At 48.6% G+C, this 22195-nt stretch overlaps 1 protein-coding gene across 1 annotated transcript; it reads right to left on the reverse strand.

The window, feature by feature from the left end:
* Positions 1-267: 267 nt before the first annotated feature.
* On the reverse strand, positions 268-17759 carry cnot9 (CCR4-NOT transcription complex subunit 9; the record flags this gene model as incomplete). Its single annotated transcript, XM_038790316.1, has 7 exons — positions 268-2818; positions 5247-5338; positions 8093-8191; positions 9076-9185; positions 13330-13439; positions 16241-16356; positions 17559-17759. Coding segments are annotated over 7 exons (897 nt in total), but the record flags the coding sequence as incomplete, so codon positions are not given.
* Positions 17760-22195: the final 4436 nt, after the last annotated feature.

Consider the following 22195-nt stretch of genomic DNA (forward strand, 5'->3'; position numbering starts at 1 on the left):
CGAGACTTGGCAACCAAGGATCCAAAGGTCACCCATACCTCCCGAGTCACCCAACACTCACCCCACATCATGTCTCAAATTCCCCCCCGGACTGTATCCTGAAATATTATCTATTTAATTTGCACTAGCTATTGAACGGAGGGTGAACTTGCTGTCAGCATGAAATAGAGGGGGAAATGCACACCAGGCTCCAGAATCGGCCAAGTGGAAAGACAACCTAATGTTCCGGTTGCAAATCACCCTGAAGAAGGTAAACAGGATGTAGTGTGTATTTCCAGCATGTTTCTGTTTTTATTATATATCAATACTGGTCCAATTATCTGCTGTAACACAGTCTCTCTCTCCCTCTCCTCCCCCTCCCCCCCGCCAACAACGTTTGACACCTTGCACTCTTCAACCTGCATGCACAGGATGGGTTTTTTAAATGGAGGCGGCGGAGGCCTTGGCTGCCAGCTGGACAGCCAGTGAGGGCCCTGCCTCACCTCATTGCAGGAACGCCTGCCGAATGACATGCCAATCAGGCATTTAACTGGGCAACAGTGGGCCTTCCGCGGGATCAAGGACCCCAGTAGCGGGGGTCCCGCCCTCTGAGAGGTGCCAGCCAATCCAGCAGAGGCCAGTGCCTGCTCAGCAGCACCACCTGGAGGGGCAGTGGCCGACGTCAGTAATGGAACCAACCCGAGGCCCAGGGTCGCCGATGGACGCATGCACACGATGGTGGGTAAAGCTGGCACTCGAGGGCGCTCCTTCCTTTCCAATGCCAGGACCCTCGATCAGGCACCGAGTGCCTTTGAAAGTAGCACTACCCCTGTAGGCCTGTAAACAACCCAAAGATGGTTTGTTTTTCTGTGCTCCCTGCATGGTGAGGTCCCCCTCACCACCCACCTCTGGGGCAAGATAAGGTCCCCTTAAGTGGCCATTTATTGCTCACTTAAAGGCCTCAGTTGGTGCTGGGGCAGAGTGGCAACCATGAACATGTCCACCATGGACTTAATGGAGGCATCAGAGTGCCTATCGGGCACCCTCCCGCCACCAAACATGACAGAGGAGGTCTTCAAACACCAGCCACCATGTGCAAGCAGTGCCATTGGGGAATTCAATGAATGATGTCAGGGACACCACGTGGACTCCGAATCCCAGACATTAACGCACCAGACGTGGGCTCACCGCCACTTATCACCTAGCTGGAGACCGTGCGGGATAATAATCAGGTGAACCCAACCAGGGGTTAAGCGGCAACTATTACTATAAATAGCTCAGGGCAATTATGGAACTGACAGTAAACACCTTCCATTGATCAGCCCAATTTACGTACAGCATTTAAAAAATATTTATTACATTTAGCTTTGGATATCCCCCCCACAAAGACAAAAAAAATCTCAGGACAGAATGGCCCAGAATCTACATTCCCGTGCCACAGGATTGGGTCAGAGGAGAGGAGATGGGGGGGGGGGGGGGGGATTACTGCAAATGTGTCCTGGAGGTGCTACAGAACCTCAGGGGCCCTGAGTCTTGTGTAAGTCAGGCAGGGGTATGTTAAGGCAGTTCGGGGTGCTGGGGTAGACGTACTCCAGTATTGACCAGCTGCCGATCAGCTGTGGTTGTGCGAGTGCTGTCCGACCTGACCATTCTCCCGCTGACGAGACGAGGCTGAAGGGAGCTTCGCCCAAGCCAGAGCCGAGGTGGCCTGTGGAACTCAGCCAGCCAGCAACAGGGTATAGTCGAATACCCTGAAATCACTCAGATCCCTCAAATCTCTGAACTTGGTGGGGGTCGGGATGAGGGGAAAACAGAAACAATCGTGGAATACTCTGTAGGGAAACAGTTGAAATCCTCAAGGATGGGAACCCACGAGCTGCTGAATGTGTGGACCACCTGCCCAGAGAGCTGCTTTACTCACACATTATCCACCCCCCCCCCCACCACACACAGTCGTGCCCGGTGAGAGGCAGAGCCCACATCCCTGCTCAGAGAAGAAGTGGGCGCATGGGGAGACCAACGTAGAACACGGGCGGTGTGCCTCAGTGCAAGGAGAGGGCCTCCCCAGTGGCTGTGTGGGGTATGGGTTGACACGATAATAAGGGACTGTGATGGAAAGATATTGAGAGTGGTGGTGGTGGTCTGTGGGGCGGGGGAACAATTTAACAAAAATAATGAATGGTCTCACACTGCAACCCACCCGTTCCCCAGTTTATGATGCAGCGAGGCTGCACGCAACAGAAAGAAGAGTTCCAGAGACGGACTTGGCGGGCGTGTGGCGGGGCGTGAGTCGAAGACTGGAAATGTGACTGGAAGTTGACATCGTGCAGACGAGGTCTCGGGGAACAAGCTCAGAGACGTGGTTAATCCACAAATCAGGAAGGAAGCGATTGCTGTTTAGCTGCAGAAAGAGAGAGAGACACACACACACGGGAGGTAAAGACGACGAAATGTCCGGCTACACTCCACAGTCCAGCTCCTCGCGAGACAAACCTCCTCAATATTCCAAAAGACCATTGTGATCCTGGGCAGCTCGGTCCACATCTCAGAGACGACAAAAACATACCAACGCAGTGTCGACCACCCCGCCCCTCCCCCCCCACCAAAACCCAGTCTCTGGCAGCGACGGTGCGGCTCGGCAGCCTCAGCAGGCGGCAGCGGTCATTACAGTCACTGGGATGGGAGGGGGATTCCTCGGGGGTCGGTCACCTGCCCCTCCTGGAGGTTTTTGACGAGTTGGGCCAGCCAACGTTTGGTGGTGGTGTCGTCCTTCAGCACCTGGGCAAATGTGGTGTCCTTCAGCTGGTCGGGCAGGCACTGTCGGAGTGCCTCCCTCGCCCTGCGGGATCCCAAAGCAAATCGAGAAGTTCAATACACTGCCTAGAGCACATGACATAACACAGCTTGAAGCATAATAATGGCGGTGAAAGTCTCAGTACGAGTGAACCAGGGTTTTTTTTGCCTACATTCCACAATCTATACCTGAACGTGTTGACACAGAAACAGGGTCTGCTTTGTGCCGAGGGTCCTTACTCACCAGGAACTTTGCTGACATGAATCTTTACAGCACAGAAGGAAGGTGTTCAGCTCAGTCTGTTGACTTTTTGAAAGCTATCCAATTAGCCCATGCTCTTTCCCCATAGGCCTGTAAATCGCTCCTTTTCTTGGAACACTTACAGACGCTGGAATCTACCACCCCACATAGAGTTAGCCTGAATTTGCCAGAACGGTGACCTGCAGATGGGCTGGTTCTGTGAGGGCACTTCTTCCTTCCGCGCAGCCCCTGCAGGGCTCCGCCATGGCTGGCGCGGAGAAGAGAATTCCCCCCCCCCCCTTCTCCCCCGCCCCCATGCGCCAATATACGCCGGTCAGTCTGCCCATGCGCGGAATCACACCGGCACAAGATCATGCCAGCCCTGTGGTGCATGCGCAAAATCGGACCGTTCCTTCGGCGGCGGCTGGAGCAGCGCCAACCCCTCCAGTGTCCACCTAGCCCCGAAAATGAGGAGAATTCCGCACTTTCGGGGGCTGTTGATGCCGGAGTGGTTGCCGCCGGTTTTCCCGCCAGCGTGGGGACTTAGTCCCCAGAAGGGAGGATCCTGGCCAAAGTGTCTCAAAACACCGCATTAGACCGGCCCATTAACCCTGCTCCTTGTCCCACAAACAGATTGGAGGGTGGGAAGCAGTGGTGGACCAGAAGGAGAATTGTTAGCCAATTGGGCCTTTTATTTTCCGATTTTTATTCAATCAGTTCCTGAGTCAATGCTTCTCTCACAATTCTCCTTCCTGTGTGCCACTGCTTCCCTTCTACCCACCCCCCCCTCTCTCTCTCTCTCCCCCCCTCTCTCTCTCTCTCTCCCCCCACCCCCCCCCCCCCCCCCCCCCCCAAATCTGTGGGACAGGGAGCAGGGTTAATGGGACTGGCTGATGTGGTGTTTTGAGACACTTTGGGCGGGATTCTCCTTTCTGGGGACTAAGTCTTCTCACCATCTTGTCAACATTTCATACAATTTACAGTGCAGAAGGAGGGCCATTTGGCCCATTGGAGTCTGCAGCACACCTTGTATAAAGCACCCTGCTTAAGCCATGGCTCCACCCTATCCCTGTAACCCCATTTACTCTTTTGGACCCGTAGGGGCAATTTAGCACGGCCAAACCGGCAGGTCTTTGGACTGTGGGAGGAAGCCGGAGCACCCGGAGGAACCCCACGCACACATGGGGAGAACATGCAGACTCCACACAGACAGTGACCCAAGCCGGGAATCGAACCTGGGACCCTGGAGCAGTGAGGTAACAGTGCTAACCACTGTGCCACCGTGCTGCCCCAAAATTTGGGAAAGAGGTTTTCCAGAGGATAGCAGTTAACATTGAATTCATGACCAATACACTAACTAGATTCAAGAAAATCTCCTGTAACGCTCCTCCGAGATGGGCGGATCGGTAGCACAGTGGTTAGCACTGTTGCTTCACCGCGCCAGGGTCCCAGGTTCGATTTCCGGCTTGGGCACTGTCTGTGCGGAGTCTGCACGTTCTCCCCGTGTCACAATAACGCCCTGGTGTCAGTGTCACAATAACGCCCTGGTGTCAGTGTCACAATAACGCCCTGGTGTCAGTGTCACAATAACGCCCTGGCGTCAGTGTCACAATAACGCCCTGGCGTCAGTGTCACAATAACGCCCTGGCGTCAGTGTCACAATAACGCCCTGGCGTCAGTGTCACAATAACGCCCTGGCGTCAGTGTCACAATAACGCCCTGGCGTCAGTGTCACAATAACGCCCTGGTGTCAGTGTCACAATAACGCCCTGGTGTCAGTGTCACAATAACGCCCTGGTGTCAGTGTCACAATAACGCCCTGGTGTCAGTGTCACAATAACGCCCTGGTGTCAGTGTCACAATAACGCCCTGGTGTCAGTGTCACAATAACGCCCTGGTGTCAGTGTCACAATAACGCCCTGGTGTCAGTGTCACAATAACGCCCTGGTGTCAGTGTCACAATAACGCCCTGGTGTCAGTGTCACAATAACGCCCTGGTGTCAGTGTCACAATAACGCCCTGGTGTCAGTGTCACAATAACGCCCTGGTGTCAGTGTCACAATAACGCCCTGGTGTCAGCGTCAGTGTCACAATGACAATGTCTGTGGGGAGCGGAGGCTATACTGCCAGTACTACCACAAGTTGTTTGTCAAGAACCAGCCACCTCGACACAGGTCTGCTTGGGGGATTAACTTCCTGGATCATGTTGCTGACGTTGGCATACTGAACTCACCGTGGATTGTCGGAGAGACGGAGGTAGCAACGGACAACATGCTTCAACAGCCTGGCCGAGGGCTCTTTGGACAGCTGCAGCACCATCTTGCCCTGCGCGCGGAGACAAGATAATGTTAGAGCAGACTGAATGACTGTTGATTAAGCTGCGTAACCACCCCCCTTTCAACACCATCCGTGAAGTGTCAGACCCCAAGAATACCAGCACCTCACCTCATTCTACGTGGACACCATGAGGCCATTCAACTGTAATCACAGACAAACCTGAAGCTCACCACCACAGAGGACACTTGTTCGGTGCCCCTACCATTGAACTCAGAATTCACTTCCTCCACTGCCACGCGCAGTGCAGGAACTCATCAAGGTCACACCCCACTCTTTCAGCTCACTAGAATCATGACCCTTGTTCAAGTCAAACAAACTTGTTCTAGAAAACTGCTAAACGACGTGGGAGAATGATTAAGTTGTCGGCAATTTAAAAAATTGTAGAGATATTTAACAAGTGCTTGACATTGACCTTTAGTAAAAAGCCTACTGGAGAGGGAATGGGAATCCTGAACAGGCCGAGACTGGGGTTATGATGTTTAAAAAGGAACATTTTGTGGGCAGCACGGTGGCACAGTGAAAAGAGCACCCTAACCCAAGGTTAACACCTCCACCCTCTCCCCATAACCCAGAAACCCCACCCAACACTAAGGGCAATTTTGGACACTACGGGCAATTTATCATGGTCAATCCACCTAACCTGCACATCTTTGGACTGTGGGAGGAAACCGGAGCACCCGGAGGAAACCCACGCAGACACGGGAGAATGTGCAGACTCCGCACAGCCAGTGACCCAAGCCTGGAATCGAACCTGCGACCCTGGAGCTGTGAAGCAATTGTGCTATCCACAATGCTACCGTGCTGCCCGAAAGGGATTGCAAAAGGGGCAATTGTGCTCAACAAACCACAATTCTTTGATAAGGTTGGATGGGTGGAGAACATAACCGCAGCCCCCAACTTACTCTGCTTTACTTTAGGAGGAAGATGGGAGGGATTGGGAAGTCTCAAACTTAAACGGTGAAGAGAAATTTCACAGGAGAGGGCATTGAAACTGGTATAATCAATAGGTTCAAAGAACATCGTTGCTGGGTCAAAGTCCTCAAACTGGCCCCCTAACAGCACTGTAGGTGTATCCACACCAGGTGGACTGCAGCAGTTCACATCAGTGGCTCAACACCATCTTTTCAAAAGCAACGAGGGACGTGCAACAAATCCTGGCGGAGGAAAGGAATAAATAAATATGTGTAGGTGAAGCGCCAGGCTTGTTCAAGGCATTTTATAGAAACATAAAAGATAGAAGCAGGAGGCCATTTGGCCCTTCAAGCCTGCACTGCCATTCATCACGATCATGGCTGATCAGCCAACTCAATAGCCTAATCCTGCTTTCTCCCCATAGCCCTTGATCCCATTCTCCCCAAGTGCTATATTCAGCCGCCTCTTGAATATATTCAATGTTTTAGCATCAACTCCTTCCTGTGGTAATGAATTCCACAGGCTCACCATTCTTTCAGTGAAGAAATGTCTCCTCATCTCTGTCCGAAATGGTCTACCCCGAATCTTCAGACTGTGACCCCTAGTTCTGGTCACACCCAACATCAGGAACATCTTCCCTGCATCTACCCTGTCTAGTCCTGTTAGAATTTTATAAGTCTCTATGAGATCCCCCCTCATTTTTCTGAACTCCAGCGAGAACAATCCTAATCTAGTCAATCTCTCCTCATATGACAGTCCCCCATCCCTGGAATCAGTCTGGTAAACCTTCGCTGCACTCCCTCGAGAGCAAGAACATCCTTCCTCAGAAGGAGACCAAAACTGCGCACAATACTCCAGGTGTGGCCTCACCAAGGCCCTGTATAATTGCAGCAACACATCCCTGCTTCTGTACTCGAAACCTCTCGCAATGAAGGCCAACATACCATTAGCCTTCCTTACCGTCTGCTGCACCTGCATGTTTACCTTCAGCGACTGGTGCACAAGGACACCCAGGTCCCGCTGCACACTCCCCTCTCCCAATTTGCAACAGTTCAGGTAGTAATCTGCCTTCCTGTTTTTGCTTCCAAAGTGAATAATCTCACACTTATCCAAATTATACTGCATCTGCCATCGATTTGCCCACTCGCTCAACCTGTTCAGATCATGCTGTAGGATCCCATCATCCTCGTCACAATTCACCCTCCCACCCATCTGCAAACTTTGAGATGTTACATTTTGTTCCCTCATCTGAATCATTAATATATTGTGAATAGCTGGGGTCCCAGCACCGATCCCTGTGGTACCCCATTCGTCACTGCCTGCCGATTTGAAAACGATCCATTAATCCCTACTCTTTGTTTCCTTTCTGCCAACCAGTTTTCTATCCATCAATACATTTCCCCCAATCCATGCGCTTTAATTTTGCTCGATAACCTCTTATGCGGGATATGTCAAACGCTTTCTGAAAGTCCAAATATACCACATCGACTGGCTCTCCCTTGTCGATTGTATTAGTTACCTCTTCAAAGAATTCTAGTAGATTTGTCAAGCATGATTTCCCCTTCATAAATCCATGCTGACTCGGACTGATCCTGCCACTGTTTTCTAAATGTTCCGCTATAAAGTCCTTGATAACGGATTCAAGAATTTTCCCCACTACCGATTTAATGCTTACTGGTCTATAATTCAGTTTTCTCTCTACCTGACCTTTTGGAATACTGGAGTGAAATTAGCTACCCTCCAATCTGTAGGGACTGCTCCAGAGTCTATAGAAGGCATATAAAAGGCATATTCCTCAATTCGCAACACTACACCTCTCTTTCAGCTCACCAGAATCATGGCCACATGAGAGAATCGTTCGTACGTTTGACAAATGTAAGCCAGCCCTGTGTCATCCAACAGGATCTTCTGCAAGATAAAAGTTGCAACCTAGGGACCAGAACGAGAGAAGAGACGTTACACAAAGCAAAGCAAGAATGATTAACCCAGCTCCGTTTAATCTTTATTATTATCACAAGGAGGCTTCCTTAACACTGCAATGAAGTTACTGTGAAAAGCCCCTAGTTACCTGTTCGGGTACACTGAGGGAGAATTCAGAATGTCCAATTCACGTAATAAGCACGTCTTTCGGGACTTGTGGGAGGAAACCGGAGCACCCGGAGAAAACCCACGCAGGCACAGGGAGAACGTGCAGACTCCACGCAGGCAGTGACCCAAGCCGGCAATCGAACCCAGGTCCCTAGCGCTGTGAAGCAACAGTGCTAACCATTGTGCTACCGTACCGCCCCACGGAAGACAGGGTGAAGATCTGTCAACTGCCTAAAACATGAAGGTTCATCAGGAAAAATGTGAAGTAGCCAGGCACAATGTTCACCAGCAGAAAGGGTGCAATTAAGCAGGCAACCGAGGAAGATACCCCCCTATTGGAAGCTACCGAAGGCAGCAGCTTGATAGTGGGACATTAGCGAGGGGTTTGAGTGAGGTGGGGTTGAATTAGAGAGTGGGTTTCAGACAATATCTTGCTCAGCTAGAGTATTTCGTTGGTATCCGAGAGAGAGGTGGTGTAATTGTTTATAAATTGGATGTTTCACTATTCCGAAGTGATGGACATTAACTGGGAATTGAATTGTGTTCCTATAAATAGGCTAATGCCCATCTCTTGAATACAATTAAGATACCCAATGAATATAAAATTAACAATTGGCAAATGTATCCTAGCATAATTGTACTTAAACCTTCGCAGAGCTGCAATAACAAATATCTTATGACCACCATCTCCCTATCCACCTTCCCCACATCAGAGGAGCCCCTACCGTTTTCGACAATTCACTTCCCGACTCCATAATCCGTAGACAGAGGGGAATAATTTCTGTTGTCAGAAGGAAGTTGATGACTTCCTGTTCATCTGTTTTTACTAAGGCTCCTGCAGAAAGGTCAAAGAACGGATTTTAAAAAACAGCGAACTACAGTTCACAACCAGTCAACCTGGGCTAGAACGTCAGACAAACTGCAATGATGGGAAGGACAATTGGTAGGAGGGGCAGCGAGGGAAGCTCTAATTCCAGTTTCCACCTGGACCACATGTGCAGCGTGGCCTATATTTATATACAATCAAAATACCCTGGATGCTGGAAATCTGAAAAACAGAAAGTGCGGGAAAAGCTCAGCAATCTGTGGAAAGAGAAAAAGAGTTATCAAGTCGAATACGGTCGTTTCTGCAGCCAATCTTCCAATGAGGTACATCGCAGCTATCTGGACCCAGCGCAGTTCTACAATTTCAGACCACGACCATGGAATGCAAATGCTTGCCAGCCTTTAGATCAGAGAATTTAACATGCATAAGGAGGTCATTCGGCTCATCGAGACTGCACCGGCCCTTACAAAGAGCACCCTACTCAAGGCCACATATCCACCTCATCCCTGTAACCCCCACTTAACCTTTTTTGGACACTAAGGGAAATTTATCATGGCCGATCCACCTAACCTGCGCATCTTTGGACTGTGGGAGGAAACCGGAGCACCCGGAGGAAACCCACGCAGACACGGGGAGAAAGTGAAGACTCCGCACAGACAATGATCCCAGTCGGGAATCGAACCTGGGACCCTGAAGCGGGGAAGCAACTGTGCTAACCACTGTGCTACCGTGTTGCCCCAACGGCAAGAGATTAGAGTAGAATACTTAAAAAGAGGTCTAGCTACAATTGTACAGGGTTTTGGTGGGATCACATCTGGACACTGCGCAGTTTTGGTCTCCACATTGCGCAAAGGATATATTTGCATTGGAAGCAGCTTGGCGAAGATTCACCAAAATGGTCTCTAGGATAGAGAGTTGTTCTGTGATGAGAGGCTGTGTAAATTGAGCTTACGTTCTCTAGAGGTTAGAAGAATGAGGTGACTCATTAAAACCTACAATATTCTTGACAAGGTGGACGGGAACAGATTATTTCCACTGGTCAGGGAATCTAAAACATGGGGGTACAGTCTCAGGATAAAAGGCTGAGATGAGGAGAAATTGCTTCACTCAAAGGGTTGTGAATCTTTCAAATTTCCAACACCTTGACAGTTGTGGATGCTCCATCGTTGAATGCATTGGAGGCTGGAACAAATTTTTGCTCTCTGGAGCTTGTTCAAGGAACAAAGACTGCGTGTCCTTGATGAAAAATGAAAATCGCTTATTGTCATGAGTAGGCTTCAATGAAGTTACTGTGAAAAGCCCCTAGTCGCCACGTTCCGGCGCCTGTCCAGGGAGGCTGGTACGGGAATCGAACCGTGCTGCTGGCCTGCTTTAAAAGCCAGCGATTTAGCCGAGTGAGCTAAACCAGCCCCTGATAGGTATGTTCCTGTCAGGCAGGGAGGAAATGGCCACGTGAGGGAACCATGGTTCACAAAAGAGGTTGAATGTCTCGTCAAGAGGAAAAAGGAAGCGTATGTAAGGATGAGAAAACAAGGTTCAGTTGGGTCGCTTGAGGGTTACAAGGTAGCAAGGAATGAGCTAAAAAAAAAAAAGGACTTAGGAGAGCTAGGAGGGGGCATGAGAAGTCCTTGGCGGGTCAGATCAAGGACAACCCCAAGGCTTTTTACTCTATTGTGAGAAATAAAAGAATGACCAGGGTGAGGTTAGGGCCGGTCAAGGACAGTAGTGGGATCTTGTGCATGGAGTCAGAAGAAATAGGAGAGGCGTTGAATGAATACATTTCTTCAGTGTTCACCAAGGAGAGGAGCCATGTTTCTGAGGATGAGAGTATGATACAGGCGGGTAGGCTGGAGGAGGTAGATGTTCTGAGGAAGTAGTAGAAATTTTGAAAAACCTTAGGGTCGACAAGTCCCCTGGCCAGATGGGATATATCCAAGGATTCTTTGGGAGGCAAGGGATGAGATTGCAGAGCCTTTGGCTTTGATCTTTGGGTCCTCACTGTCCACGGGGATAGTGCCAGAGGACTGGAGAGTGGCAAATGTTGTTCCTCTGTTCAAGAAAGGGAATAGGAATGACCCTGGTAATTATAGGCCAGTTAGTCTTACTTCGGTGGTCGGTAAGTTAATGGAAAAGGTCCTGAAGGATAGGATTTATGACCATTTGGAAAGATGCAGCTTAATCCGGGATAGTCAACACGGATTCGTGAAGGGTAAGTCTTGCCTCAAAAATTTGATTGAATTCTTTGAGGAGGTAACTAAGTGTGTAGATGAAGGTAGAGCAGTTGATGTTGGATACATGGATGTTAGTAATGCGTTTGATAAGGTTTCCCATGGTCGGCTCATGATGAAAGTAAGGAGGTGTGGGATAGAGGAAAATTTGGCCAATTGGATAAGTAATTGGCTATCACATAGAAGACAGAGGGTGGTGGTGGATGGAATGTTTTCAGAACTGGAGACCAGTTACCAGTGTTGTACCACAAGGATCAGTGCTGGGTCCTCTGCTATTTGTGATTTTTATCAATGACTTGGGGGAGGGGGTTGAAGGGTGGGTCAGTAAATTTGCTGATGACACCAAGATTGGTGGAGTAGTGGATGAGGTGGAGGGCTGTTGTAGGCTGCAAAGAGACATTGATAGGATGCAGAGCTGGGCTGAAAAATGGCAGATGGAGTTTAATCCTGATAAATGCGAGGTGATTCATTTTGGTAGGACAAATTTGAAGGCGGATTACAGGGTCAACAGCAGGGTTCTGAGGAATATGGAGGAACAGAAAGATCTTGGGGTTCATGTTTAGATCTCGGATGGTTGCCACTCAAGTGGACAGAGCCGTGAAGAAGGCCTATAGTGTGTTAGCGTTTATTAACAGGGGCTTGAGTTTAAGAGACGCGGGGTTCTGCTGCAACTATACATGACCCTGGTGAGACCACATTTGGAGTATTGTGTGCAGTTCTGGTCACCTCACTAGAGGTTTATAAGATGATGAGAGGGATAGATAGAGTGGACGTTCAGAGACTATTTCCTCGGGTGGATGTAGCTGTTACAAGGAGGCATAACTATAAGGTTCAGGGTGGGAGATATAGGAGGGATGTCCGAGGTAGGTTCTTTACTCAGAGAGTGGTTAGGGTGTGGAATGGACTGCCTGCTGTGATAGTGGAGTCGGACACTTCAGGAACTTTCAAGCGGTTATTGGATAGGCACATGGAGCACACCAGAATGACAGGGAGTGGGATAGCTTGATCTTGGTTTCGGACAATGCTCGGCACAACATCGAGGACCGAAGGGCCTGTTCTGTGCTGTACTGTTCTATGTATTTCTTTCTACACAGACTGTATTTCTTTCTGTACAGATACAGCCATTCTTGAATATCTTTGATGATCCATTGACCCAACTGGAAAACAGAGATAAAAGCAAAATACTGCAGATGCTGGAAATCTGAAATAAAAGCAGCAAGTGCTGGAAAAATCTCTGCAGATCCAGCAGCAGCTATGGAGAGAAAAACAGGGTTAACGTTTCAAGCCCAACATGTCTTTATTTTTTATTTACAAGAGCAGGATAGCAGAGGGTTTGGAGAAGATTGTGTCTAGCCAATGGTTAGGAGGGGTTATTGGGTTATGGGGATAGGGTGGAAGTGAGGGCTTAAGTGAGTCGGTGCAGACTCGATGGGCCGAATGGCCTCCTTCTGCACTGTATGTTCTATGTTCTAATGGATGGGGAAGAGATTGCAACAGAAAATGTTGGACAATCTCAGCAGGTCTGACAACGTCTGTGGGAGAGAGAAGGGAGCGAACGTTATTCGAGTTTGAATGATTCTTTGTCAACGCTTTACCAGAGACTCATCCAGACTCTCTTCCCTCTTCACAGCTGCTGTCAGACCTGCTGAGATTGTCCAGCATTGTCTGTTTTTTGTTTCAGATTCCAGCATCTGCAGTAATTTGATTTTATCTCAGTGAAGCGACTGTGTTTGGCCAACGAGGAAGGGGTTGGAGAAGGGTCGAGCTGACGGCAATTCCTGATTCGCAATACCGTAGCGTCTACAAGTAGAACTCCCATTTCAATGAACTACTGGAGGATTTCCAGGCTTCAGTGAAACTACAGCACAGAACATTTCAGCACCAAGAGTGACAAGAAAACCCGCCAAACAGGAAACAGTGCTTACCTATGACACCCAGGCTGGTGAGTCGCAAATACTCAAATGGTCTCGTCTTACTGACAGTGTGCAAGAATGGATAGAGGAAGAGTGGGATGTGAGCGGCTAGAAATGCTGACCTGAGAACACAACAGGAGAAAACACAACTCGTTACAAACCAGGCCTGTATTGGAGCTCAGGCACTACTCCACTGCATTCACCAGAACCTTAGTCGGACTAAGAGTTAATAAGAACATAAGAACTAGGAGCAGGAGTCAGCCATCTGGGCCCTCGAGCCTGCTCCGCCATTCAATGAGATCAAAGCTGATCTTTTGTGGACTCAGCTCCACTTTCCGGCCCGAACAGCATAACCCTTAATCCCTTTATTCTTCAAAAAACTATCTTTATCTTAAAAACATTTAATGAAGGAGCCTCAACTGCTTCACTGGGCAGGGAATTCCATAGATAAGTTATGAGGCTCAGTAAGATCTCACTTCTGAGATCTCACCTGCTTAGATCCAGACCCGAGAATTATAAGATATTGACAAATCACTCAGAAACCAGCTCTGCGTAGAGTGTCATGTTTACTACAGCAGATTTAAAGCAACAGAATTTACACCAAAAGCTGCACAAAGAGTAATAATAATCTTTACTGTCAGAAGTGGGCTTACATTAACACTGCAATGAAGTTACTGTGAAAAGCCCCTAGTCGCCACATTCCAGCGCCTGTTCGGGTACACAGAGGGAGAATTCAGAATGTCCAATTCACTTAACAGCAAGTTGGGACTTGTGGGAGGAAACCGGAGCACCCGGGGGAAACCCACGCAGACACGGGGAGAACGTGCAGACTCCACACAGACAGTGACCCAAGCCGGGAATCGAACCCGGGACCCTGGAGCTGTGGAGCAACAGTGCTAACCACTCTGCTACCATGTCGGCCACATAAAATCCACCCAAGCCAAGCGACTCAGTTTCAGGAATTTGCTATTCCTATTCCGGCTGCATAATGATTCTTCCTTTTGCAGTATCTTTAATTTCCTTTTTCAGGGGTGGCCTAGGTGTTGGTTTTTCAGGACCTTATTGTCCCATAAGAGTCTCCCTTAATACAAAATGTCCACCAAAATTGTGTGATCTTTATCTAAAGTTTAGATTCTAAACCATGGAGTGAACAATCACCTTGAAGTCACCTTCTCCAGCGACTACGTCACATAGTCAGGACTGCTTTCCTCATCTCTTTGTTTTCCCATGGCCAGTTCCTCACAGTTTTCAACCGTACTTATCCGAAGGCTCCAGTGTTACTGCTTGTTTAAAGTGTTCACTAAGGCCGACGCACTGACTAACCGTGCATTCCAGTGAGTATCTAGCTTCCACCATTCAAAGCTGTCATATGTTGAGAAGTCTTCTGGTCTTTTTGAGCTTGTATAACTTATAGCAAGCTGGGAGAGAGTGAGAGAGAGAGGGAGCGAGAAGAGGAGAAGAGCGAGAGGGAGCAAGAGGAGAAGAGCGAGAGGGAGCAAGAGGAGAAGAGCGAGAGGGAGTAAGAAGAGGAGGAAGAGAGCGCAAGAAGAGGAGGAGGAGGAGGAGAGGAGAGAGAGGGGGTGTGAGAGAGGAAAAGGGAGAGAGGGCGAGAGAAAAAGGGAGAGAGGACAAGAGAGAAAAGAAAAGAAGAGGAGAGAGAGAGCGAGGGAGAAAGAAAAGAGGAGAGAGAACCGCAACAATGCAACCAGAACCTAAAGAGCGATATTTTCCTTTCTAACATGAACTGCAACGGTTCAAGTAGGCAACTCACCACCACCTTCTCAAGGGCAATTAGGGGTGGGCAATGAACGCTGGCCTGGCCAGTGACACCCACATCCCTTGAATTAATTTTTAAAATCAGCTCGTGAGTCGGTGAGTGATTAGAAAAATGAACAGGGTTGTACAGGTATAACACCCTTCATGTCCTGAAGCACTTTACAACCAGTGGATAAGACACAAGCAAATACAACACCTATTTCCCCCGTTACACAAATATTAAGTTACATGAACTAAATTACCATGTTTGGTAATATTGTTCAACATTACAAGGGGCAGCACGGTAGCATGGTGGTTAGCATAAATGCTTCACAGCTCCAGGGTCCCAGGTTCGATTCCCGGCTGGGTCACTGTCTGTGTGGAGTCTGCACGTCCTCCCCGTGTGTGCGTGGGTTTCCTCCGGGTGCTCCGGTTTCCTCCCACGGTCCAAAGATGGGCGGGTTAGGGGGATTGGCCATGCTAAATTGCCCGTAGTGTCCTAAAAAAGTAAGGTTAAGGGGCGGGTTGTTGGGTTACGGGTATAGGGTGGATACGTGGGTTTGAGTAGGGTGATCAATGCTCGGCACAACATCAAGGGCCGAAGGGCCTGTTCTGTGCTGTACTGTTCTATGTTCTATTACAAATAGTTGCATGAATTAGTCTCTGGAACCTCAGATCCCATATCCCTGGATTCCTTTAGTATCAGAAATGACACACTGGGTTCTTCAGCCCATAATCCAGGCTGGAATCCCAGGGCAGGACTGAGCCTGGTGCCACCTTACAGACGACATTAAACCCTAGCCTTGGCTGCTCCCTCAGATGATCATAGCGACTATTTTAAGAGCAGATGAGTTCTGTCCAGTTCTGGTCAACATTTCTCTCTCAGCCAACACTTCAAAACAGATGATTGAGTCATTTATGCTGGCTGTGAAAAAGCCAGTTGCCGCGTTTCTTACAATATGATACTTCTCCAGTGTTTCACTGCCTCTGAAGTGCTTTGGGGCCTCGCGCAATAGTGGAAGGTGCTAGATAAATGCAAATCTTTTATTTCTTCAGCTGATGTGCAACCCCACACAGGAATCCAACACAAGACTCCCCAGAAGTCTAAGACCGCAGAGGAAAATAAAATGCAGAGAAGAGGAAGGACTTCTGGAAGCAGAGATGTTACCTGGTTTCTGGGTGCGATGCTACACATTGTAACAATGCGAGTGCGTTACACACACGGTTAGACTGATGAGCTGTCAGTGTTGGAGGATTGATAGAAGGATAAATGTTTACAATCTCCTGGGAAAAAAAAAGAAATGCAAGAAGAAAATCGCATTAACCCAAAGTGGGGATACAGTGTGATTGAGCCGACACGAATGAAACTCTAGGCAACCCACAGTGTTCTAACCAACACCACATATCAGGCACGGGCAGATATTCCTACCAAAAGAGGCTTCTGCAAGCTCTGCATGGCAAACGGCGGCAGGTGACAGGGGAGCAAAGTAGTAAAAGACTGAAAGGATTCATACAGTAACACCGTCCCCATCAAACACTCCCAGTAACAGGTACAACATGGAGTTGGATACAGAGTAAAGCTCCCTCTACCCCGTCCCCATCAAACATTCCCGGGACAGGGACAGCACGGAGTTAGATACAGAGTAAAGCTCCCTCTACACTGTCCCCATCAAACACTCCCAGTCCCATCAAACACTCCCAGTAACAGGTACAACACGGAGTTGGATACAGAGTAAAGCTCCCTCTACCCCGTCCCCATCAAACATTCCCGGGACAGGGACAGCACGGAGTTAGATACAGAGTAAAGCTCCCTCTACACTGTCCCCATCAAACACTCCCAGGCCAGGTACAGCACGGAGTTAGATACAGAGTAAAGCTCCCTCTACACTGTCCCCATCAAAACACTCCCAGGACAGGTACAGCACGGAGTTAGATACAGAGTAAAGCTCCCTCTACACTGTCCCCATCAAACACTCCCAGGACAGGTACAGCACGGGGTTAGATACAGAGCAAATCTCCCTCTACACTGTCCCCATCAAACACTCCCAGGACAGGTACAGCACGGGGTTAGATACAGAGTAAATCTCCCTCTACACTGTCCCCACCAAACACTCCCAGGACAGGTACAGCACAGGGTTAGATACAGAGTAAAGCTCCCTCTACACTGTCCCCATCAAACACTCCCAGGACAGGTACAGCACGGGGTTAGATACAGAGTAAAGCTCCCTCTACACTGTCCCCATCAAACACACCCAGGACAGGTACAGCATGGGGTTAGATCCAGAGTAAAGCTCCCTGTACACTGTCCCCATCAAACACTCCCAGGACAGGTACAGCACGGGGTTAGATACAGAGTAAAGCTCCCTGTACACTGTCTCTATCAAACACTCCCATGGCATACAGCACAGGGTTATATACAGCTGAAGCTCTAAGCTGCCCCACTGCTGCGAGTGAATGACAAGATTCGACATGTAATGGACCGTTACCTGTAGGAGGGCAGCAATGGTTCCGAAGGAGTGCCATAGCATGGGGGCCAGGTCAGGCACTGACTCCCTCTTCTTACTGAGTTCTAACAAGGCATTTTCCCGGGTCTCAGGGCTTGACAGCTCATTGATCCACTGGTAAATCTTCTCACGATCCACCTGAGCCAGCGCTGTAACCGGCTGTGAGCAGGACAAGAAGAAACATCAACAGGCAGATTAGCATCATGACAAGTGAATGACATAGAAAAGAACCACGGAATGGCTGCAGCACAGCAGGCCATTCGGTCCATCAGGCCTCTCTCCAGCAGCAACTCAGTTCAGCCCACACTCCTGCCACTTTCCCCAAAATTGTTCTCTCAGGCTGTTTATCCATTTCCCCTTTGAAAAGCCACAGCTGAATCTGCCTCCATCACACTCAGGCAGTGTACTGACAGCAGTCAGGGTGCCAATAGCCATTGTGCTGTATCTACAATTCCCACTGCTTACCCCATTCATGCTGGTCTCAGGCAGCTGGCTATATATAGATATAGAACAGTACAGCACAGTACAGGCCCGTCGGCCCTCGATGTTGTGCCGAGCAATTATCACCCTACTCAAACCCACGTATCCACCCTATACCCGTAACCCCCCCTTAACCTTACTTTTTAGGACACTACGGGCAATTTAGCATGGCCAATCCACCTAACCCGCACATCTTTGGACTGTGGGAGGAAACCGGAGCACCCAGAGGAAACCCACGCACACACGGGGAGGACATGCAGACTCCACACAGACAGTGACCAAATATCTGGCATAATCGCTGATTGGCTGGGTAAATTGCATTGCAACCATTAAAAATGCTTCAAGGGTTCGGCAGAGCAGATGCCAAGAGGCTGCTCCACTTGCTGGAGACTCCAGGACTCAGCGTCATGGTCTCCTTTTTTAAAAATTTAGTGTACACAATTCATTTTTCCAATTAAGGGGCAATTTAACGTGGCCAATCCACCTAGCCTGCACATCTTTTGGGTTGTGGGGGCGAAACCCACGCAAACACGGGGAGAACGTGCAAACTCCACACGGACAGTGACCCAGAGCGAAGATTAAACCTGGGACCTCAGTGCCGTGAGGCAGCAATGCTAACCACTGCGCCACCGTGCTGCCTGCCATGGCCTCTTAATAATAATAATCTTTATTGTCACAGGTAGGCTTACATTAACACCACAATGAAGTTACTGTGAAAATCCCCCCGTCGCCACATTCCGGCGCCTGTTCGGGTACACAGAGGGAGAATTCAGAATGTCCCATTCACCGAACAGCACGTCTTTCGTGACTTGTGGGAGGGAACCGGAGCACCCGGAAGAAACCCACACAGACACTGGGAGGACGTGCAGACTCCGCACAGACAGTGAGCCAAGCCGGGAATCGAACCCGGGTCCCTGGCGCTGTGAAGCAACAATGCTAACCACTGTGCTACCGTGCCGCTCATGATAATTGGCTGGCCAAAGAGAAAATCTTCATTCCGAATCTTTAGATTTCTCCGCCCCAGAGGACTGCGGATGCTCCACTGTTGAATATATTCAAGACAGAGACTGATAGATATTTGGACACCAAGACAAAACAAAGCCGATGTATATGGCCAGCCGCTGCAGCAGATCAAACGGCCGAATGGGCTACTTCAGCTCTTATTTGTTACACAGCATGCCTGTGATGGGTGGTGGGCACTGGATACTCCGGAACAGCACTGAGGTCACATCTTTTGGATTAGATATTAAACTGAACCCGTGTTCTCGGTTGGATGTATTTTGGAAATGAAACAGGGGGTTTTTCCGTGGTGTCCTGACCAATATTTCTCGCTCTACCGGGATGTTAAATCTGCCCATTGTATTAGGACTTGCTGAGGTCATACGAGGCAATATGGAAACGGGAGCGCTTGCTAACTATAGTTTATCAGCCCCATATACAGCTCATAGTTGATGGTTGGATTCCCTTTAGTGTTGAGTACTGAATCACCTGCTCCTTCTCACGGCAATTTACAGTGATTAGTCAAATTAATTACAGTAATTTAATCGCTTCAAAATGCGATGGGAGTGTCCAGCTGTAATGCACGAGTCTTTAAGAGGGTGGAACGCACAAGCCCAGGAAATAATGATTTAAATTCAGGCAAGTTAGCTTTTCCCCCGCTTTATCCGTCATGGGACATGGGTTTCACCAACCAACAGCATTTCTTTCCCACTCCTAATTGCCCCTTGAACGGAGTGTTTTGTTAGACCACAAGACATAGGAGCAGAATTGGGCCACTCGACCCATCGAGTCTGCTCCGCCATTCAATCATGGCTGATATTTTCTCATCCCCATAACCCTGACCCCTTATTAATCAAGAACCTAATCTATCTCTGCCTTAAAGACGCTCAGTGATTTGGCCTCCACAGCCTTCTGTGGCAAAGAGTTCCACAGATTCACCACCCTCTGGCTGAAGAAATTCCTTCTCATCTCCGTTTTAAAGGATCGTCCCTTAATTGTTGGGCAATTAAGAATCACACGGAGGCCAGACCGGGTAAGGCCGGCAGATTTCCTTCCCTAAAGGGCATCAGTGAACCAGATGGGTTTTTATGACAATCAATGATAGTTTGATCATTATTGAGACACGCTTCATAATTTCAGATTTACTAACGGGGATTAGAACCCAGGCCCCCATGATCATTAACCTGAGCCTCCAGATTACTGGTCCAGCAACATTACCAGTGCTGCACTTCCTCCCGATTCATTTGGGCTTTCCCCACTCTTATTGCTTATAGTTTGTAAGGTCTTTTTGTGGTTTATAGTTTGTACGGGCTATATTCTGTAGTAACAAGGACCAGGAAAGAAAGGCCCTAGAGTAATTGATATTATTGGATATTCAGCATCTATCAAAAGGTTTAACTCAAAAGGGGAAAGTCATAGCAGGAGAGTTCAAAGCCTTGGTTTGCTCCTCTTGCTCCATTTGGGAGGCCAGCAACATTACCAGTGTCAGGGGCCAGCATGTGAGCAGGAAATGTCTCCAGCTGCAGCTCCCGAAAGCTTTGGAGCTGGAGCGTCAGTCGGGGACTCTGTGGAAGGCGGAGAGTATCGTGGCTAGGACGTATAGAGAGGTGGTCACACCGCAGGCTCAGACTCTGCAGGAAGGGAATGGGTGACCACCAGGCAGAGCAAGAGAGTTAGGCAGACTGTGCGGAAATCTCCTATGGCCTTTCCCCTGCAAAACAGATATACCACTTTGGATACCATTGAGGGGAAGCAGCAACAGCCAAATTAATTGCACCACGATTGGCTCTGCTGCAGAGGGGAGGAGTAAAAAGTGTATGAATGCAATAGTTATAGAGGATTCGATTGTAAGGGATATAGCTTATGCATTTCTGTGGCTGCAAACAGGACTCCAGGATGGTATGTTACCTCCCTGGTGCTCGGGTCAAGGTTGTGTTGGAGCAGTTACAGGACATTCTGGAGGGGGAGGGTTAACAGCCAGTGGTCGTGGTACAAACGACATAGGCTAAAAAGGGTTGAGGCCCTAAAAGCAAAATATAGGGAGTTAGGATGCAAGTTGAAAAGTAGGACCTCAAAAGATAGTGATCTCAGGATTGCAACCGGTGTCACGTGCCAGTCAGAGCAGAACTAGCAGAATGCATAAGATGAATATATGACTGGATAGATGGCGCGAGGTGCAGGGTTTCAGATCCCCCGGACATTGTGATCGGTTCTGGGGAGGTGGGACCGAGTACAATTTTGACAGGTCATATCCGGGCAGTACCAGGACGAATGTCCTAGGGGAAGTATTTGCACTAAAATGGCAGGGGGACGAGAGCCTATGCAAGGAGTCAGAGAAGGGGAATCAAGGACAAGAGTAAAAGACAGAAAGGGTAATAAGAAAAGTGATAGGCAGAGAAATCAAGGGCCTAAATCAAACAGGGTCACATGAAAAATAATGGGGACAGGACAAGTAATGCTAAAAACACAATAGATGTAAACAGGTATGATATAGTAAGAAGTCTTACATCAGGTTAAAGTCTAACAGGTTTGTTTCGAATCAGTAGCTTTAACTCACCTGATGAAGGAGCTGCGCTCCGAGAGCTAGTAATTCAAAACAAACCTGTTGGACTTTAACCTGGTGTTGTAAGACTTCTTACTGTGCCCACCCCAGTCCAACGCCAGCATCTCCATATCATAGGTATGATGTAGTCAGAATTACAGAGACAGGGATGGGAATTGAACATCCAGAGGTATTCAGTATTTAAAAAGGACAGAAAATAAGAAAAAGGTGATGGGATTGCAGCACTGGTTAAAGAGGAAATGGAAGTAATAGCGAGGAAAGACATTAGCTCCGACAATGTGGAATCTGTATGGGTAGAGCGAAGAAACACGAAGGAGCAAAAAACATTATATAGACACCCAAACAGTAGTGATGATATTGGGAATGGCATTAAACAGGAAATTAGAGACACATGCAAAAAAGGAACATCTGTAATCATGGGTGACTTTAATCTGCACATAGATTGGGTAAATCAAATTAGTCACAATATGCTGGAGGAGGAATTTCTGGAGTATATACGGGTTTGTTTACTGGAGCAATACATTGAGAAACCAACTAGAGAGCAGGCCATCCTAGATTGAGTATTGTGTAATGAGAA

Source organism: Scyliorhinus canicula, chromosome 2 (assembly GCF_902713615.1).
Source record: "Scyliorhinus canicula chromosome 2, sScyCan1.1, whole genome shotgun sequence".
NCBI lineage: Eukaryota > Metazoa > Chordata > Chondrichthyes > Carcharhiniformes > Scyliorhinidae > Scyliorhinus > Scyliorhinus canicula.